We start from the raw sequence: 18,925 nt of genomic DNA on the forward strand, positions 1-18,925 counted from the left end.
ATAAAAGCTAGGTTTCAAGAACATAAAAGTGGGTGTTTCAGATTATATGTTCCGAATATTATAAACATATGTCTGGTTTATATATTCCGAACAATTTTTTTAGAAACTCTGAGGTAAGCATTAGTCTGGCTGTGTGCTTGCCTTCAGTTTTTACATTGTTCAAATTTCATAAGCCGAAACAACTTTCATATTATAAATTTCGAACAAAGGGTATTTTCTGAAGAAAAAAAAATAGGGCGTGCAAGTAACTCATGGGATGGAAACAATAATAGTCCAATATTTATTCATATGAGTATATGAATAGGTCCCTCATTATCTCATTATGTCAGCAAAAGTGTCAAAAGAGGAGCTATTGCATGTGTTGAAAGCATTATAAGCTATAAAACGGAGTGGTGTACCCAACTACTAGGTGTTGCACCCCCATAAAAAACCGATAAAGAGCACCTCGCAACTAGGGGTTGTGAGGTGCCCTACCCTGTAAAGGCAAAAGTTATGGTGCATAAGCCATTTGCTTATGCACCATGCATAAGGACTTCACAACCATTAGATTTATTGGACACTTGTAATAATCCTAGCCTTCTCAGCTCACACCCCACAATTAAACTTCATTTGCTTCGCTCACCATTTCTCTCACTAAAACACAGCGCCGGCCACTCCTTCTTCTCCGGCGAGCAAAACGTTTCCGGGACGGTGGCCGGTGGTGCACCACCGTGCCGGAGTTTCAAAACAACTCCGAATCCAATTTTTTTTCCATATTTAGATATCCTTTTTCATGTAGATTACAGATCCGACCTTAGTTTTTCAAAACAAAGCTTCACAAGTTCTAGATCTAACAAACAAAGAGACGAAAAAGAAACTATGATCTGGCCTCGGCGTCTTCTTCTTCTTGCTTGAACGATCCGGTTCTGTGTTGTTTGTTGTCGAATCTTCACTCGTTGTGTTGATTTCGATCTGATACTCTTGACAGTAGTTGAACTCGCGCTCTGATGTTGGTATGAGAGCTGAAGCTTTGTGTTGTTGTTGAATGAAAAACGAAAACGGTTTACAAGTTTATGGATTGATTGAAGATTATGTGGTTTACGGATCTGTGAAGCTCAAAAACTGTTACTATTGATGATTTTGTGTTTGAATTCGAATATTGCTATGATTTTCAATTTTGGTTACATATAGATGATGGGTTTGATTGGTTTGGTGATGAAGTTTGCTGGAGATTTTCAAGTTCCTTTGCATTCTTGATTTTTGGAAGAAAAAGGACGACGTTGATTGTGAAACGTTGAAGAGGAGGAGAATTGGGAGTAATGAGTTGGAGGGATTAGGGATTGATTTGATTTTGGGAAAATTGATGATGGACTTGGTTTGAGAAAATGTCGAAATCAAATTGGGAATTTTTCTGAGAATTGTGATTCTGTTGCTAAGAATTCAAAGTTGGTGCCTGAATCTGATGGTTTTGAAAATGTTCTGTTATGGTTAGAAAATTTCATATGTTTTTTATTTTTGATTGTCATATGCACCCTGCTGGATCAACGAAAACCATTAAGTACATCTAATGGTTCTGGAGTACAACTCACATAAACCATTTCCACAGCAAAATGGTTTTGGAGTACAACTCACAGAAACCATACCCATAGCAAAACCATTAGACAATTAGTTTGGTTTCGTGTAGAACACTATCAAAACCATTAAACCACACTTATGGTTTCAGTAATAGTTTTTATTTAAAACTATTTGTCAATAATAATTTTCACTATTCTTTTATTTTATTTAGCATTTGACAATTATTTTTCTTACACATACAAGTCTATTAAAACCATTAAAGCGCAATTATATTTAGACAAAGCCAGAAATTCGTTTTACAACATAAGAAATAAAAGAGAGATGACGAGGCTTTACAAAATAAGTGGTTACTTATTGATTAATTCACATTAGGTTATAAGTGTGTACTATTAAGTGGTTACTTAATAATGATTTAAATGTTTATCACAATTTTTTTATTACAAAACCATTAGACAATTATTTTGGTTTCACATTGAAAACTATCAAAACCATTAAACCATACGTATGGTTTCAGTAATAATTTTAGTGCATAACATCTTAATCATTATTTAAAACCATGTACCAATAATAATTTCATTTAAAACCATTACACAATTATATTGGTTTCACATAGTCCACTATCAAAACCATTAATCCATATTTATGGTTTTAGTATTCCATACCCCTAAGTTTAATAAAATTAAATTAAATTGAACATTCTTGGGCCAAAAATAAAATAAAATGAACATTATACTATGAAACATATAAAAAGACACAACCAACTGAATATGGTCTTGTGGAATGACTCTTGGTCAAATTTTACTTATCTTTCTGTCAAACTGAGGATAATTAGTGTCACTTTCCGTAGGCAAAAGTATGTTTTGTTTTTCTAAAAGATAAATTGTTTGATTAAATTTAACAAATATACATAACCATGTACCAATAATAATTTATCATTTAAAACCATTAGGCAATTATTTTGGTTTCACATAATCTACTATAGCAATGTTACAAATAGAAAACACTGACTCATAATAACAACCTTTCCAAGTATCAATATCATTTAGCTAAGCTCATCACTAAGATTAGTATGAACAACCACTAACCACTAGCCTGATCAAAAGGATGTGAATACTAGTTAGAAACTTTCTTCGTCAACAAAAGCAAATAATCCAAACATCTGCTTCCAATTATGAAAAAACTTTAGACACTTCTCGAAGAAAGTTTCTAGGTAGCTTTTTCATCAAAAGCCATGTCAAGAACCTGCATAATATGCGTGCAAGGTTAATCAAGCATGTACTGAAGGACAAACAGTTGTGAGAACGTATAGAAGGACAGAAACACGCCAACACAAAATTCCCTTACCGGTGCCAAAAGTGGCATATCTCTCGTTAGCAAGGTAGTACGTCAGACCGGTGAGAAGCTCCTATGACAGTTGTTAAGTTTGTTTTGTTTTGTTGTTACACCTTTGGTTTTTTCTGAGGTGCAGAAAGCAATTTTGTTGGGCTAGGTGTTAATGGGCTGGACTTATGCATGGTGCATAAGTTATGGCTTATGCATGATAACCACACCCCCCGTAAATGGGGGTTGTGGGGTGCAGTTGAGTTGGCCAAAAGTAGGACATTTGTGGATTTTATTTTTCATGTAGGGTAGACTTGCATTTTTTATTTAGAAACAGGGTAGAAAAAAAGATTCGTTTGTTTTGGGGGTTTTGCCACTCTGCTACGTTTAAGTTCAATGGATGTTCATTCCACGAATTATGTTGGAGAAAGAGGCGAATTATGTTGAATTCTATGGTGCATGTAGAAACCTTTTTGCCGCTCTGCCAAGTTTGTTGGAACTATTATGTCTTAAGTTTATTGACGTGCATGTGATGTGTCCTAAGCATTTTGTGAGAAGTATTTCAAAACCATCATTTTATCCAATGTAAACGTTACTAAAGAGTAGTATAAATATTGAGACAAATTTAGAGTTTAGGGTGTCATACAATAGTACACACATAGTTGAACCTATCTCCCTTACCTTAGATTTGTAACATGATTTCTACACTAAAAGATAAGGGTCAGTCGTTTACTTTGATTTCTCATTTTTCTACTAATTAGACCCTTAGACATTGTTTGGAAGTTAGGAGGAGAGGGGAGGACTTTGGAAGTATGAGATTAGAGGAAAAAAGAGAAATATTTCAAATTTTTTGAGAAAATGTTTTTGTAGTGAACGATAAATGAATACTCATGATTAATTTACTTTTAATTTTGCAAGTATTATAACAACATATTGGATTTGAAAAATTTACCCAAAACCCTCATCCAATACAATTTTCAAATTCCCTCAAATTAGGGGAATTTTGTATTATGAAGTAAACTAAACTCCTCAAAGTCCTCCCCTCCCAAAGCTCTCAATTCTGTCCACTTCTTCCTTTCTTTTTTTCTTTCAAAACCCTCCCCTCCCCTTACCTTCAAACTCCCAAATAGAGCCTTACATACCATACAATAGTTGGTGATATTACCCACTTCAAAGTTAAACTATTTTCAGGATATGATAATTGGGGAAGATGTTTGAAAATAATATTTCTTTTTCTATTAAGCATAGCCCATTTATAAATTTACATTAGATGTGGTATACATCATTATGAATCTCATCTATAGAACAATGAACCTGTGAAAAATGAATCAATCTCCACTAATCATGAGTGACTGGAAAGGTTCCCTCCTTATTTCCACGAATGTCGAGAAGTCCTTGCTCAATGGCTGCTTCCAAGGTTCACCATCCATTTGCATATATGCATCTTTCCACTCCCCTCCTCTTACTTCCAACCGGATAGCTGTTGCCTGAATCAATTAATTTTGCAATCCCAAATTATGCTAATAATAACAGCTTCATGGCAATAAATAATCATTATTTTAAATTCATTTGTTCCAGAATCAAGGGAGACAATGTCCTGGTAATCATTTAAGGCTATTACATTTATGTAGAGTTTGGTATTATAGGTCGGCATTACTTGAAACGGAGTGATCAACATCAATGCATATCCAAAGTTGAATTTTCGAATTCGGATTAGCGTTTGATACATGTGATTTTGATTGTAATTGATTCTGTAGTGTTAATTTTGGTAACTAGGTGTGAGATTTTTTTCTCAGATTTTTAGAATATGTCAATCAACTATGCATCAAGGGGATACTCAGCTCATTAATTCGACAGTTGATTTGAGAAATAAGAAATTCAGCGAAAACCAAAAAGAATGTGGTACCTGAGCTATGTGCTTTGCAGAGATCAGTTCAACCATCACAAATGATGCATGCCATCCTTGCTTTAGACCAAATATTTCCAAAAGTCCATCATCAACTTGTGCTTCAACAAAGCCTCTCTAAAATTACATTAAACAAGTGTTTATTCGTAAAGATACCCGAACTTTTATACACTAACAACTAACAAATTAATCAAGTAGTTTTTTTTTAAAATGTCAAGAGAAGGATATTTTAAAAGATACTATTCTAGCACAAGATGTGCAAAGAATAGCAAAAAAAAAAAAAAGTATTACAAGAGAAAAAGAAAATACAACGGAAATAGAGACAACGAGAAAATTACATCACGAAACCATTCAGCCAAGACAAAAACGTGGATCGATCCACCAAAGATTTAATCAAGTAGCTTAAGTTTATATTTGGTAGGAAATATTCAATAATCAATGAAAATTTGATATTCATCATAATGGCATTGCTGCACATTATATATTAGCAACCACTGCAGTGGGTAATGAAAAAAAAATGCCATTACAGTAAAAAAGTTTAGAATGTTTAAACATTCAGACCAACAGTGAAACTGTCAAGAGAACTAGACTATGATACATAGCAGTAAAAAAAAAAATAGCCGTTATTATATTATAATCAAATCAGTAATAATATCAAATTAAAACATAAAATTATTTTTCCTTGATTATGATTCAGACGTCAGTGACATGATTAGAGTAAGAAAACTAGCGGTTTTCGTTTTTGTTTTGAATCAAAGAAAACCTGATTCATCGGGAGAAAAAAGATTAATTTTTTTCCTGTGTCACAAACATATTGATTGGTATAAAGATGACAAGAAATAATGTGATTCAGCAATGTAGGATTACTAAAGGAAGCAAGAATCCCATACCTTTTCCAAATATTCTGGTTTCAGATTACCCCATGGATTTCTTCCGCTTCCATAACTATGAAGATTCAGAGCAACTACTGCCCTTACGCTGAAAACCATTGACAACTTCATTTATAATGTGGAAACAAATAACACAAAAAACAGAAGCACAAGAAGGATTGTTACAATACTTGGAAACTTGAGAGTAAAAGAAAAATATCAAGAAAGAATTTTGATTACAGAAGAAACACAGAAACATTATATTCTAAACACACATCTCAATACCAATTATTAATTCACAGCATTGAAAAGTATACGATAAGAAATATATATACCTTGTAGGAACTGGAACCAGCTCCCATTCAGAGCAATTGATCTTTTTGACATGCATCCGCAGAATGTTCTTAAGTCCCCTAATTATAGAATTATTTTCAAAAATTGTAATTAGACAAGTAGTTATTAGGCCAGTTACCGTGTAACTTACTACTGAAAACAGAGAATCAATCCAGCAAAAGGATTTCTAGAGGAAATTATTTGCGACAAATCATATACACCAAACAAATTAGTGAAATTACAGGCTTCAGGGGAAAATGCAAGAGATATATACAGAGAATATTTTCAGAAAAATAGCATAACAAAACTTAAATTAAAACGATTTATTAATTTAATCACTGAACGAAGTTACATGATGTGTTCCAGCCTAAAATATAACAGTTCACTCTAGGTTGTCAATAGCACAGAATAGCACCATGAATGTGTCGGTGCGGAGCAGAGCAATGGCTGGCCACCACGGTGAGGCCATGTTTGACGCAAGCTAATCATGTGGGACCTACTGATAGAACCCTCAAATTCAAGATGATGAAATTGTATTTTATTTAATGAAAAGTGATGAGGGTAAGAGCTCTACAATCCAGAGCATAGCTCCTAACCAGATAGAAATCTCTCCAACTACTCTCTAACAATATTTCTCAATGATTATACACTCTCTCATTACTCCCTTATAAACTTAATATAATTTTCTAAAATTGTGGCCCGAGCCACTATCTAATTATTTTTCCTAAGATTGTGGCTCACACCACTAAGCTTCCTTCAACTTCTACTCCCTTCTAGAAATCATGCTTGTGTGGGTTGGGCCCAATGGTTGAGTCATCAATCCTATTGGATTTTGGTGTCCTATCAGCTACACTAGACATTTCAGTCTGAAGGAAGCGGTGCAGTTCATGTCCACCATAGCACAGCAGACCCGCACAAGATGAGGTTATGCAAAAATCAAAGAAATAAAGGATTGTATTGCTGTTTGTGGCCCAATCTTCATTTTCCGACCACAGAGATCTGAATTTTCCGACGAAATCTGTATTTTCCAACCTGAAGCTTTTATCTCGAGCATCGAATGCACATAGATCTACATTTCCTATAAAATATGCATCTATCACCACAGAGATCTGCGTAAGGACAAAGAGGGGACTGAAGAGAAGAAGCCACATGGATGCTCCACGGATCAAGTGGTGGCATTTGAAGGGTGAAAAACAAAGGATCTTCCAACACAAGATCTTAGAGGGAGGTTTCGTTCAGGAACAAGGAAGCTCAAATGATATGTGGGACAAGATGACACAAGATATTAGAAAAGTAGCAAAAAAACTTTGGGAGAATCACGAGGTTTTGGGCCTAGGGGTAAAGAATCTTGGTGGTGGAACGAAAGTGTTGAGAGTAATGTTAGAATCAAAAGGGAGTGTTTTAAAGATTGGTGTATGTGTAAGAATGCCAAAACTTGGAAAAATTATGAGAGCTAAGAGACTGAGAATGCAGTGCGTGAAGCGAGAACTCAAGCTTTTGACAGGTTATACCAATCCTAAGGCACCAAGGAGGGAGAAAAATCTATATATAGACTTGCTAAGGGGAAGGAAAGAAAGACAAGAGACTTGGACAAAGTGAAGTGTATTAAGGATGAAGAAGGTAAATTTTTGGTTCAGGAAAAAGATATAAAGGATAGATGGAAATAGTATTTTCACAAAATTGTTGAATGAAGGATATGAGATCTTACTGGACGCTGATAGGCTAAACATTAGAGAGGAGGACCGAAATTACAATTACTATCGTCAAACTCAAGAAAATGAAGTAAAAGAAGCGTTAAAAAAGATGAGTAAAGGTAAGGACTAATAGTAGTATGGTAGTGAATTGTGATCTTTCCTGCGGTATATGACTATTTACTTTTTATGATAACCACTTTTCTACTTGATGAATTGCATTTCCTATTTATATACATGTACGAACCCATATGATGATTATCTTGTTATAAAGTAATTTATGAAGAAAAAAGAAAGAAAAGATGAAATAGAGACAAAAAAAAATTCCCTCTAAGATTTTAACCTTAATACTATATCATCGGAGAAAGTCAAGAACACAAGAACTTTATGCTTTACTAATTTATCATAAAGATGAACTGCTTTAGTTGAGATACTCCATACCTTAAACCTGGTTCACTTGTGCAAGGTGTGAAGAACCAACCCTGAGTGCAAGTATAACCAGAGTATATAATCTGCAACCATAATGAAAAACAAATTGATCACAAATATTATATTGGTAAGATTAAAATTTATGATATCATTATTACATGGCACAGAGAGATAGTAGTTGATAACTGAAAACATAAACGAAAAAAGTTTGAATACAAATAAATCATTAAGAAAACTAACAAATATAATTATTCCTTAAACAAGATAGCCAAATCTTTTCATGGAAGTCATTCAAATATTAGTGGTTATCGTAATTATTACATAAATCCTTTAATGGGGCATTTATTTTGTGATTCTATGACACTAATTTCATCATGTGCATCTACTCTCTGTGGTATCTGGAGCATAGAGAGAATCAACTTTAGTCTATTCATGTCTAGTGGACTCACTATTGACATGATTTGTCACATGAAAACAATGTTGTAACTCTTATTTAAGATTTCAATTCTCATTTCTACTGCTATATTATGAATACTCAAGCCGACAACCTCACCAACAGGCTCTTCTCATTTGGATCACACGATCCCTCTAGAAAGAATTGATAAGAAAGAGATATATAAAAATGGTGAACACCAAGCTATGCTCACAAGCAATAAGCCAAATTGTTTGCAAATAGCCCAAAGGATAACAGCACCAATTTGAGAACACAATGCCTAAGTTATGTAATTCATGCATATTAATTCCGCAACATGTCTCTGTTATCATCTCTTAACAAAATAACCAAGCACTAAGGAACTTAGTATATAAAAAATGCATTGAACAACTCAATAGGTTAATAGTAAATACCTTATTTGCTATTGGTCCCTGGGCAAGGTAAGGTTTTTCATTACGAAGATGATGAAAGCCATACGCCACTTGGGCATCCATTCCTGCAAATATTTTAAACTCTGTAAATGCTCATTTATACAAATTCGTGTTTTCGAAAATATATCACAAAAAGTTTTCATAAATAATTAACACCCAAGTCAAGCATTTATGAGTGTGTGGAAGCATTCTCAAATTTAATTATTGAAACACAGTTTCTATTGGCTGTTCACTAAAACGTTTAAATATCCAAAAAGTTACCATTAATTTGGGACAAAGTTATTTGCAAAACAATCTTGAGATTTATTAGATTTGTAATTAGTTAGAAATTAGTTAATAGTTTGCTGTCTGTTAGTTACTTTCTCAGACTCTTTATAAGTCATGTAAGTGGCTTGGCGTTATCACATTCCTTATCATAACGATAACAATTTTATACATGCGTTTCACCATTCTTGATTCTAAGGTTTCTCCTCCAATTTAGTTTTGTGCTGAAGAGCTAGGTTTTAGCACTATCAGATCTGTCTTCGATGTCTTACTTTCTTCTTTTTTCGGAGCCCTTCATAACTCAAACATGATTTGTCAGGGCACATAGATGAACATGAGAACAATTAGAAAGAAAAAAAATACAATTTGAGATGAAAAGGTTCTAATTTCTAGTGATGAATCTTAATGGTAAGAATAAAAAAGTTATGTTTTCAAACAAATTGTACTATATAATCTTAGAGGAGTGTAAATGAGGTTAGGTAACCAAATAAAATGAGGGAAGACTCCTACATTAATGTTAATGAAGATGGAAAACCACACACATACAAAATAACAAATTCTTTTAGTTTTCCATCCATCTCTGTTAAGAAGTACTTCCGTGGTCGTTTTGATGTTGATGTGGCAAGTCAACATACGATTGATTATAGTTAAAATTACTATATCTATTAGATTTTAAAACCAATAATAAAAAACAAAATTAGATTAGGGTTTATCATCTTCAAGATCATACCCAGAAACTAAAACCCAAACAAATGACCATGTCCATCGTCTTTACTTGGTCTTCAATGTCTTCGTCAGCACGAAACCTGTTCAAGTCGAATTTGAAAATCCTTGCATTTTTGTTTCTGAGTTTGAACTTGAAGATGATGAACCCTATCTAATTTTGTTTTTTTTTATTTCCTAGGTTTAAAATTTTGAAAATATAGTTTTTCTTAATATAATCCAATGTAAGCACTTTTTAACGGAGTTGGACAAAAAATTGAAAAAAAGGGTAACGATTTACACTTCTTTTTAACTTAAATGACCAATCTGGGACTAAAAATGCTTAGAGGATTAATCCGGTATAATTTAATTTAAAATACTTAATGGACCGCATGATGTATTTTTCCTTAAACTTTGAAGTATTGTTCTATATAAATGGCACATAGTATACTCATGTCTAGTAAAGATCCAACTGAGGTTGGAAAATATGACACTACTAATGTAGAAATTACCTATGCTAAAGTAATTGTAGAACACGCCTTCATAACATATAACTTTCTCAGGCAGTTCTCCCTCAACTTCTAAGCCCTGCAAACATAAGAAACTATAAGTTGCTAATCCTACTAATGAAAATATTGTAGTTAGTAAAGATAAAGATGCTGATTTTGATGAAGAAATGTCATAGGAGTGGAATGTCTCTTTGAACGAAATGAAGCAAAGGTTTGCATTTCCCATGCTTGAAGAATCAAACAATGAAGAATATGAAGATATAGGTACTCCTCTCCACTTACACATCCTTGAAAAGATTAGTCTTTCACGTAGCTAACCTAAAAAGTCTAGAAGAACAAGAGTTCTACACATAACAAAGATGACATCTGACTTTAGGTGTGCATTGCCAAAGTCATAAGCTCATGGAAACATTACCTTTATGACCTAAGTAATTACAAAGAAACCTATCCAACTAATAGTATAGCTAGCTGAAAATAATACATGGCATAAGAAATTAGGCGATAACCTCATCAAGAATGAACTCTTCTGTCTGCTTTAGAGAATAAGGTGGTTCAACAATTGTGCCTTCTGGCATTGAAAGCGAAACTCGCCAACTGCAATAAAAGATTTGCAGCACAAATGTTATACTGAATTGATGTATTAATTACAACCAGTGTGTAAATTAAGGTTGCTGTCACGATTGTGATTGCAATTGTGAGGCAATTACAAAAGTTAAAACAAATAGCATGAAATTATCGTTGCTGCATTGCAATTATGAAGGGGTTGCATTACAAGTTGTATACCTATTGTTAGACATTAGAGATATATTAGAACAAACAGAAGCGTATTAAACTATATAAGCATGTAAAATGAAACTACATATATTTATAGAAGACATCCATTTTAACATAGATGAGAAATGGATTTTTATTCTTGTCATGTTTTCAATTCAATTACCATAAGACATGTAATGGAGTTTCCATGTAATTACCATAAGACATGTTATGCAGAAAACCGGCTCATTTAAATTAGTGACTTCATATATCCACCAACAAAAGAAAACGTTTAGACTAGAAATGAAGTATCAAAATCTGAAGAAAAAAAAAATCTTGAAACTAATTTGCAACTATCAGATCAAGTAAGCTATAGATTTGAACTGACAAGGATTGTTCAAGTGTATCTTGTTGTATTGAATTTATAAAAATTATCATTATAAATAGGAAAATTGTGTGATAAATGAATAATCTTCTTGACCGTGAGCATAGCTCAGTAGGTTGGGACGTTGCAATATGCAGGGGTTGGGGTTCGAACCCCAACTCCCCACTCATTTATTTCAAAAAGATTAAATTTTGGCCACTGGACTACTTGACAAATAATCTGCTTCACAACAATTAGAAAACAATATAAGTTTCTTAATTTATCGATAAGTAAAAGGATTGATACAATTCTTTCAAAGCTAGAATAAAAAATAATGAAATCGTATGAGGCTTTAAAAAAATATTGAATATTTAAATAAAAACTAAGAATTTAAATTCAGGTACATAATACTCAATAATTCAACATAATCAAATGAAAAATCATAAAGTTAAACAATCATTGTGCTCTAATAATGTTTTGAAAATCTACTGCAGACACACCAGGTCTACCATACTTGAATAAGAAAAATGATACAATAACGCATACCTATCCAAACGACAAATTGGACCAATACTAGCCTTGTGAAGAGTTCTCTTAATAGCCGCTTTCCATGCAAATGGAAACGAACCACCCTTATAATAAAATATGAATAAGAAAAATTAGCATAGTAGACAACATTCATCAAATTTAACACAGTTTTTCCAGGGTTGTAAACTCTTACCCAACCAAAACACCTAGACAGGTCATTTCCGGTACCAAGTGGTATGATTCCAACAGGAGGAACTGGTTCCCGACCTTGTTTGTTAAGTTCAGTGAGACATCCTAAAACCCAACCAACTGAACCATCACCTCCCGCAACCTATAAAGCCAACTATAATTGATTAACTGAAAATAGCACTATTTTAAAAGATACCATTATGAAACAATCATTGGTGAACATACCATTATCCTTATTCTTTCGCGTGTTTCTTTCGCACAAGTATCACCAGAAGCAGCCAATGCCTCCAAGCAACCTAAACCATACTTGAGAAATTCATGAGGCTTCACATCTAATACATCAAAAACCTGCATAGCAACTTCAAATTAATATTAATCAATCACAATAAAGAAACAGAAAATAAAAGGTGAGCGAGGAGCACGTACCTGTTCCTCACTCATGAGATCCTGGAGCCTCTCCTTGAGAACGGGACCATGGCGACCACCACTACGGGGATTAATGAAAACAACAATGGGCTTAAGAGGAGCAATGGCGGCGCTTTCCTCGTCACGAATGAAGCCAAAGCCAAACTCGCCTGCCGTTGGATCCTTCAACCGGATTGCATCACGCATTGACATCCGTAGATACTGCGGCATTGTTAGATTCCTCTGTAGCTCCTCCTTGTCAATGCGCTGACCTGAAATGCCGCATCCTCTTATTGACTCCACAATTGAGTTTCTTGCCGCTGCTAACTTGGTCGCATCTCCCGTCGTTGTTGTCGACGATGACGATGATGATGATGGTGGTGAGTCCATCGTTTGATTTACTGATCTAATTCAGAAATGCGCGGAATGTGTTTGGTTGATTTATTCAATGAGTTTGTTGAAACGAATAATGTAAATACATGATGATGATGATGATGATGAATCCGTGTAATTGTTTGATTGAGGAGAATGATTAAGATGGAGAAATGTGAATAATTGTATTGGTTTTTTTGTTAGGAGATTGAATAATGGTAGAAACAAACAAACTGGGTTGGCCTCGAATGGCGAATGGAGGGAGGTTACCGTTTGCGTTCGTTTCTTTTCATTTGTGGAATTGGATGGAAACGCCCAATAAATGTAAATACCCTCCCTTTTCTTCCTTAATTACCTATATTATGCCTGCAATGTCAATTTATACCACATTTTTATTTTTATTTTACAGAATTTACATGATATATCTATTCTCTAATTATGAAACTTAATGTCTACTAAAATACAATCTTACTCCTTCTTAATTCTTTGACACGTCATCAAAATTATATCCTTTTGCGTCTTTTACTTTAACTTCCCCACTATAATTTCTCTCCTAAAAACAAATTAAAATAAACTCAGTTGATAAAAACACTAACTTAATCTTTTTTAAAACAACAAACAAACTTAATCTTAATCTCAATCAAAACAAATTTTCCTATGATTCAACTTCTAAATAACTAAAAAGTTAAAAAAATTACAATATTCTATTCTCTAATTCTCTAATCACGAAATTTTGTATGAAAAAAAATATTATGAAACTTAATGACTACCAAAAATACAATCTAATCCCTTCTTAATTTTTTAACACGTCATCAAAATTATATCCTTTTGTGTTTTTTGCTTTAACTTCTCCCTATAATTTCTCTCTTAAAAACAAATTAAAACAAACTCAGTTGATAAAAACACTAACTTAATCTTTCTTTAAAGAACAAACAAACTTAATCTTAATCCCAATCAAAACAAATTTTCCTACAATTCAACTTTTAAATATCTAAACAGTTAAAAAAAATTACAAAATATTATTACAAGGCATATACCTACTTTTCAAAAAAATTACACATTTTCAAGATTGCTTCTTTTCTAAATATAATATGTCTTTGTTTTTTCTTAATTTTTTTTTAGTCAAAAGAAAATTATATTAAATAAAAAGAAATGGATAAAGAGTTTGACGACATTAGACCCGACTCAGGTACAACAAAAAACGGGGATACAACATAATAAATCAGACCAAGTGGATTGACCGAAATCTCTCCTAACAAAAATCCACTAATCAACAAACGAACCCATATACGGGAGCCAAACCAGGTTTAAAAAATATGAAAAGTGAACCTCTGCGAAAAACAATTAATGGATCGACCGTCAGCACAATATCAAAATTCAAGTGCCAACAGCTCCTTAAACAAATCAGCATGCATTAAAGCTCTTTCGCGCTTGAAGAACCAGAGTGTAGATAAACAAGACATGTTGAAACCTGCAGATCTCAACATATTTAGAAACAACAGGGAATCAAAATAGTCAGGCCACCATGTCATATTATAAAATTTTATTTTTTATTGTTGTAGATTATTAATTTATATCTTTTAGAAAGATGACTATAAAAAAACATTGAAAACATGATAAATTAGTCACTAAATAATATTGTTGTACAATTCATACACGGGACTCATAACGATATCTTTACCAATAATGAAATCTTTACTATCTTAAATATTTCTACATATTTTTAGTTTACCATTTCATAATGTTTAATAACAACTATTTCAATGATTTTATCATGGGAAAATTACACTAACCTCTCTTAAGGTCTTCTTAAATAACACAAACATCCACTCTATTTTTTAACTAAACACTAATCTCCCTTTTTTATTTTATCAAATTGACAAGCATTCCTCTTATAATATAACACGATTTAAATTCCATTTATTTTGAGCAATTAACTTCTTCATATGAGTATGAACTCATTTAATTCCAATGCTTAAGCACAATTGCAAGAGACTTCCAATGCTCAAGGACCACTCCATGAGACTTCTATTGCTCAAACACGCAGGCAAGGGACTTCCAATGCTCAATCACAACTGAAAGAGACGTCTTATGCTCAAGCTTCACAAGCAAGAGACTTTTATTTGTTTACAAAATAATCAATCTTGTTCTTACACTTGATATACAATGGTAGTGTAAACTGAACAATGTTGAACATACTTTTTAGACTTTAGAATTTCTAAGATACAAAGTTTGGTAAGAAATTCCTAAGTTTTTTTTGCGCCATTTGATTTTGATAGAGTAATGACCGAGTAAAATAGCAAAGTCTTGTTGATCTTCTTCAGGTCTTCAGCTCATTTTATAGGCAGGGATTTGAGAGACATTGGAAAAGAGTGTCAGCGTATTAAGAGTCTTTAAGAAGCTTTAAATCAAGGATGTTGGCCTTTTCTTGATTTGGATAATTTCATTGAATAGTCATTTGAAAATCCTTTGCTGAAATTGTAAGTATATGTTCTTTCTTATTGTCCTTGAAGTTCTTTGTCTGTTTCTACACATGGTCAGAAGAAGACAAAATAGCACTCAGATCCTTGATAGAGACAACTATAGAAGATGACAAATCTGATGTGGGGTATGGGTCCCTCATGATCTTCTGAAGTATGTGGTCTTCCAAATCTGATGGGGTCTTCGTAATCTAGCAAGGTCTTCTGAGTCTGATGATCTCCACAGAGTTTGATGAGGCTAATCTTAAGCTTCTGAGAGGCATCCTCTTCTTCTGATTCAATATATTGACTTTTGGTTAATCTTTCTTCAGATCTTCTACCATAGTTGTTGGGTTTGTAGATATGTGTTGTCTACATTTTGTTAAAATAATAGTTCTAGCAAAATATCAGACAAGATGTCTTAACATGTTTGTATGACATCATAGTGTGTCTTGTTCCGCTTACTTGGATATTTATTTTAAGCGTGAAGATTTCCTGAATATTCTCTAAAGATTCAATTCGCGTAAAAAGTTGACCAAGAAGCGTGTTTCTAGAAGCAAAGATATACTCAGCATAGTCCTTAAGAATGTTGTTGCAACATTTAAGGAAACATCGAATTTGCTTTAAAAGATTTTATGTTGAAATCTTGTGATTCAGCTAATGTTTAACTGGTTTTGTGCATTAAGTTCATTTCGCAATCAGTCTATATAAAGGAAGACTAAAGACCTAATTGATCACTGAAGTCATCATTTACAAAAGAGTCATTTAGGGTTTTACTATGTTCTTTGTTACTTGTGAGCCACTCTTGTATCACGTTGATGCATTGAGTTGGACTTTGTAGTTGAGTTGTAATTCTTAGATATCACTCAAAGCTTGTAAGCACAAGTTGATTCTTAGGATTAGGAGAGTGTCTCCATTTCTGTTATTTCTAAAAGGAAGATCATTGGATTTGTGATTAAGAGGAAATGGGTGGAGGTTCTCATATCTAGAACTAGGGATAGTCTTAGGTAGAAATTGCACGAGTAGTGATTAAGTGAGAAGCGAGTAGACCGAGGGTTTTTATGTATGCTTTGAATTGATACTACTTAGTGAATTTCCTTCCTGGCTTGGTAGCCCCTAGACGTAGGTGAAGTTGCACTGAACTGGGTCAACAAACAACTTGTGTCCTTTTATTTCTTGTACATTTCTATTGTTCAACTAATTACATTATCACGAAGTCTTGACATTATTCTTGACATCACACTTGTCGTGACATCGTGTATAACATCTTTAATGCATGCCAGAATTTTAATAGTCTTTTAAGCTTCTTCAATGCTTTTCATGCCCTTATACATGTTCAATACTTGATGGGTACATTCTATGATCTTGCACACCATAAAAAATATTAGCATATCCAAATGTTCTTCAATACTTTGTTATCATCAAAACCTTAGAGGAATTGTACGAACCAATTGTTTTCCAACAATCTCCCCCTTTTTGATGATGAGAAACACAAGTATTTGAAATAATTATGGTTAATCTAATTAACAGGTAGACTTCAGGGTATGAGGTTTGTAAGCTCCCCCTGAGTCTGACAGTCTCTGGGTCTGATGTTTGCAAGCTCCCCCGGAATCTGTGATAGTCCTTTAAGGTGAGGTTTGCAAGCTCCCTCTGAGTCCTGTCTGATAGTTGTAACACCCTATTTCTATTAAAGCGGTAAAATGCGCGAATACAACAAATATTCAAAAAAAATAGATGCTACGTCATCAAAACGAAAACAACATACATGTATAGATTGTCAAGTCTCATAAACATAGCAGCGGAACATATATATAAACCATATGAATAACATCTCCAAATCTCATGACAATAAATACACCTCTCGGTCTCAGATACAATCAACATCTCAACTCAAAACTACATAAATCAAAACAAAATCCAGTATGCAAGTACTACCCTAGATCTGAGCCCTAATCTAGACACTTGCACATAAAAAGAGGAACTCCGCTCCTCGGCAATTTCAAGCATACAATCTAAGCACCCTGCACTCCATCTACCCGTCCATACGGAAAGGTAGGTGGTAAACCACTGAGGGTTAGCATTACATCATCATAATCCATAGTAAAAATAACAAGAACATTGGGAATGAAAGATATATTCCAGAACGATGAATGACAAATCATACATGTGCTCACAAGTATCCATAACATATATATCATCCAAGATCATTCAATATTATCATTCCAAGTCCGCATCCACAAGTGTATCATACACATATCACGTTTTCAATCATGTCAATTAACAATTAACACTTTCAATTATCATGCACAATTCAATGCATTTCAATTCACCAACAATGTATGCAATGTCTCTAGACTCATCTAGATGCATGTGGTACCAAGTCTCCTCCAAGGTCGTCACCTCCGATGCAACAAAAACATCGTAATCACCTCAAATGGATATAAAATCCGCCACCATCAGTCATGAATGAATGAACATATGACTCGACTACAATGCATATGTTCACACAAGCAATAATCACCTCACATCACCAACATTTAGTATATATGCAATCGACAACAATTCACCACCACCTGACATATATACAATCAACAACATCACCTTCCTCACATAGTTCACCATTAACAACCAACACTTCCTATAATTCGGGTAAGGAAGACAAATGCATGAGAATATGATATATAACCTCGTCAACAGTCAACATCCACTCACAAGTCTACATTTAATCATGGGAATCCATATACCAAAAGGTTCAACAATCAAATCAATTAAGTTCACAAGTTCATCTCATATTTCTCAACCTTGAAAATAATGAAGTTAAGAACCAAAACCAACTTAACAAGCTCAATTGCCTATGCCATGTGTTCTCACAAGTCACATATGTGTGCAGTAGAGATTACATAAGCATTTCATCGGCCACATATGAAGAATTCACAAATTTACGAAATTCGTTTCACATTATCATTTTGCAAAACCAAAACATTTTTCAAAGGGAAGATCAAATTTGATTAAACAAGACATAAGTTAAATACTCAAAAAACACCTCAATTTAACCTCTAATACTTAAGTTTTGAAGTTTAGAAACCAACCATAGGTTTTGGACTAACTTGGAATAAGTTATACCAAGTTTTCTTAAAATTTCCTCAAAACCCACTTGGAGTATTTATGTCATAACTTAAAATCCATAAAACAATTTCAAGTCAATCCAAAGCCATTGGAAAGCTAATTCAATTATCTACAACTTTCGTGTTTACGTCAAAAGCCAAATCAAAACAGAACTGTGAGAAAAAGACGCAAGAACGCAAAATAGGGTGTGCTGTCTGAACAGGCTCGCTTCTGAACCGGCTCGCTTCTGAACAGGCTCGCTTCTGAGCAGGAGCTTCTGAACACGAGCTTCTGAACAGGAGCTTCTGA

General features: G+C 33.7%; 1 protein-coding gene across 1 annotated transcript; it reads right to left on the reverse strand.

Moving 5' to 3' along the window:
* Window positions 1-4,087: 4,087 nt before the first annotated feature.
* On the reverse strand, window positions 4,088-13,390 carry LOC146946811 (diacylglycerol kinase 4-like). Its single transcript, XM_085744688.1, has 12 exons — window positions 12,702-13,390; window positions 12,501-12,623; window positions 12,280-12,417; window positions 12,105-12,190; window positions 10,948-11,035; window positions 10,445-10,520; window positions 8,949-9,031; window positions 8,115-8,185; window positions 5,985-6,062; window positions 5,671-5,758; window positions 4,781-4,897; window positions 4,088-4,361 (listed from the first exon to the last, which is right to left on the reverse strand). The coding sequence occupies exons 1-12, from the start codon at window positions 13,068-13,070 to the stop codon at window positions 4,203-4,205; spliced, it is 1,476 nt and encodes a 491-aa protein (XP_085600814.1). The 5' UTR covers window positions 13,071-13,390; the 3' UTR covers window positions 4,088-4,202.
* Window positions 13,391-18,925: the final 5,535 nt, after the last annotated feature.

Source organism: Medicago sativa, chromosome 2 (assembly GCF_051527215.1).
Source record: "Medicago sativa cultivar Bolivia chromosome 2, Bolivia_mono, whole genome shotgun sequence".
Lineage (NCBI taxonomy): Eukaryota > Viridiplantae > Streptophyta > Magnoliopsida > Fabales > Fabaceae > Medicago > Medicago sativa.

Bases quoted from the DNA above. Each gene is read 5' to 3' on its own strand.
- LOC146946811 (XM_085744688.1), bottom strand. From the start codon at position 13,070: ATGGACTCACCACCATCATCATCATCGTCATCGTCGACAACAACGACG. The intron at 12,624-12,701 runs GTACGTGCTCCT...GTTGCTATGCAG, and splicing joins ATCTCATGAGTGAGGAACAG to GTTTTTGATGTATTAGATGT. The intron at 12,191-12,279 runs GTAAGAGTTTAC...TTTTATTATAAG, and splicing joins TGTCTAGGTGTTTTGGTTGG to GGTGGTTCGTTTCCATTTGC.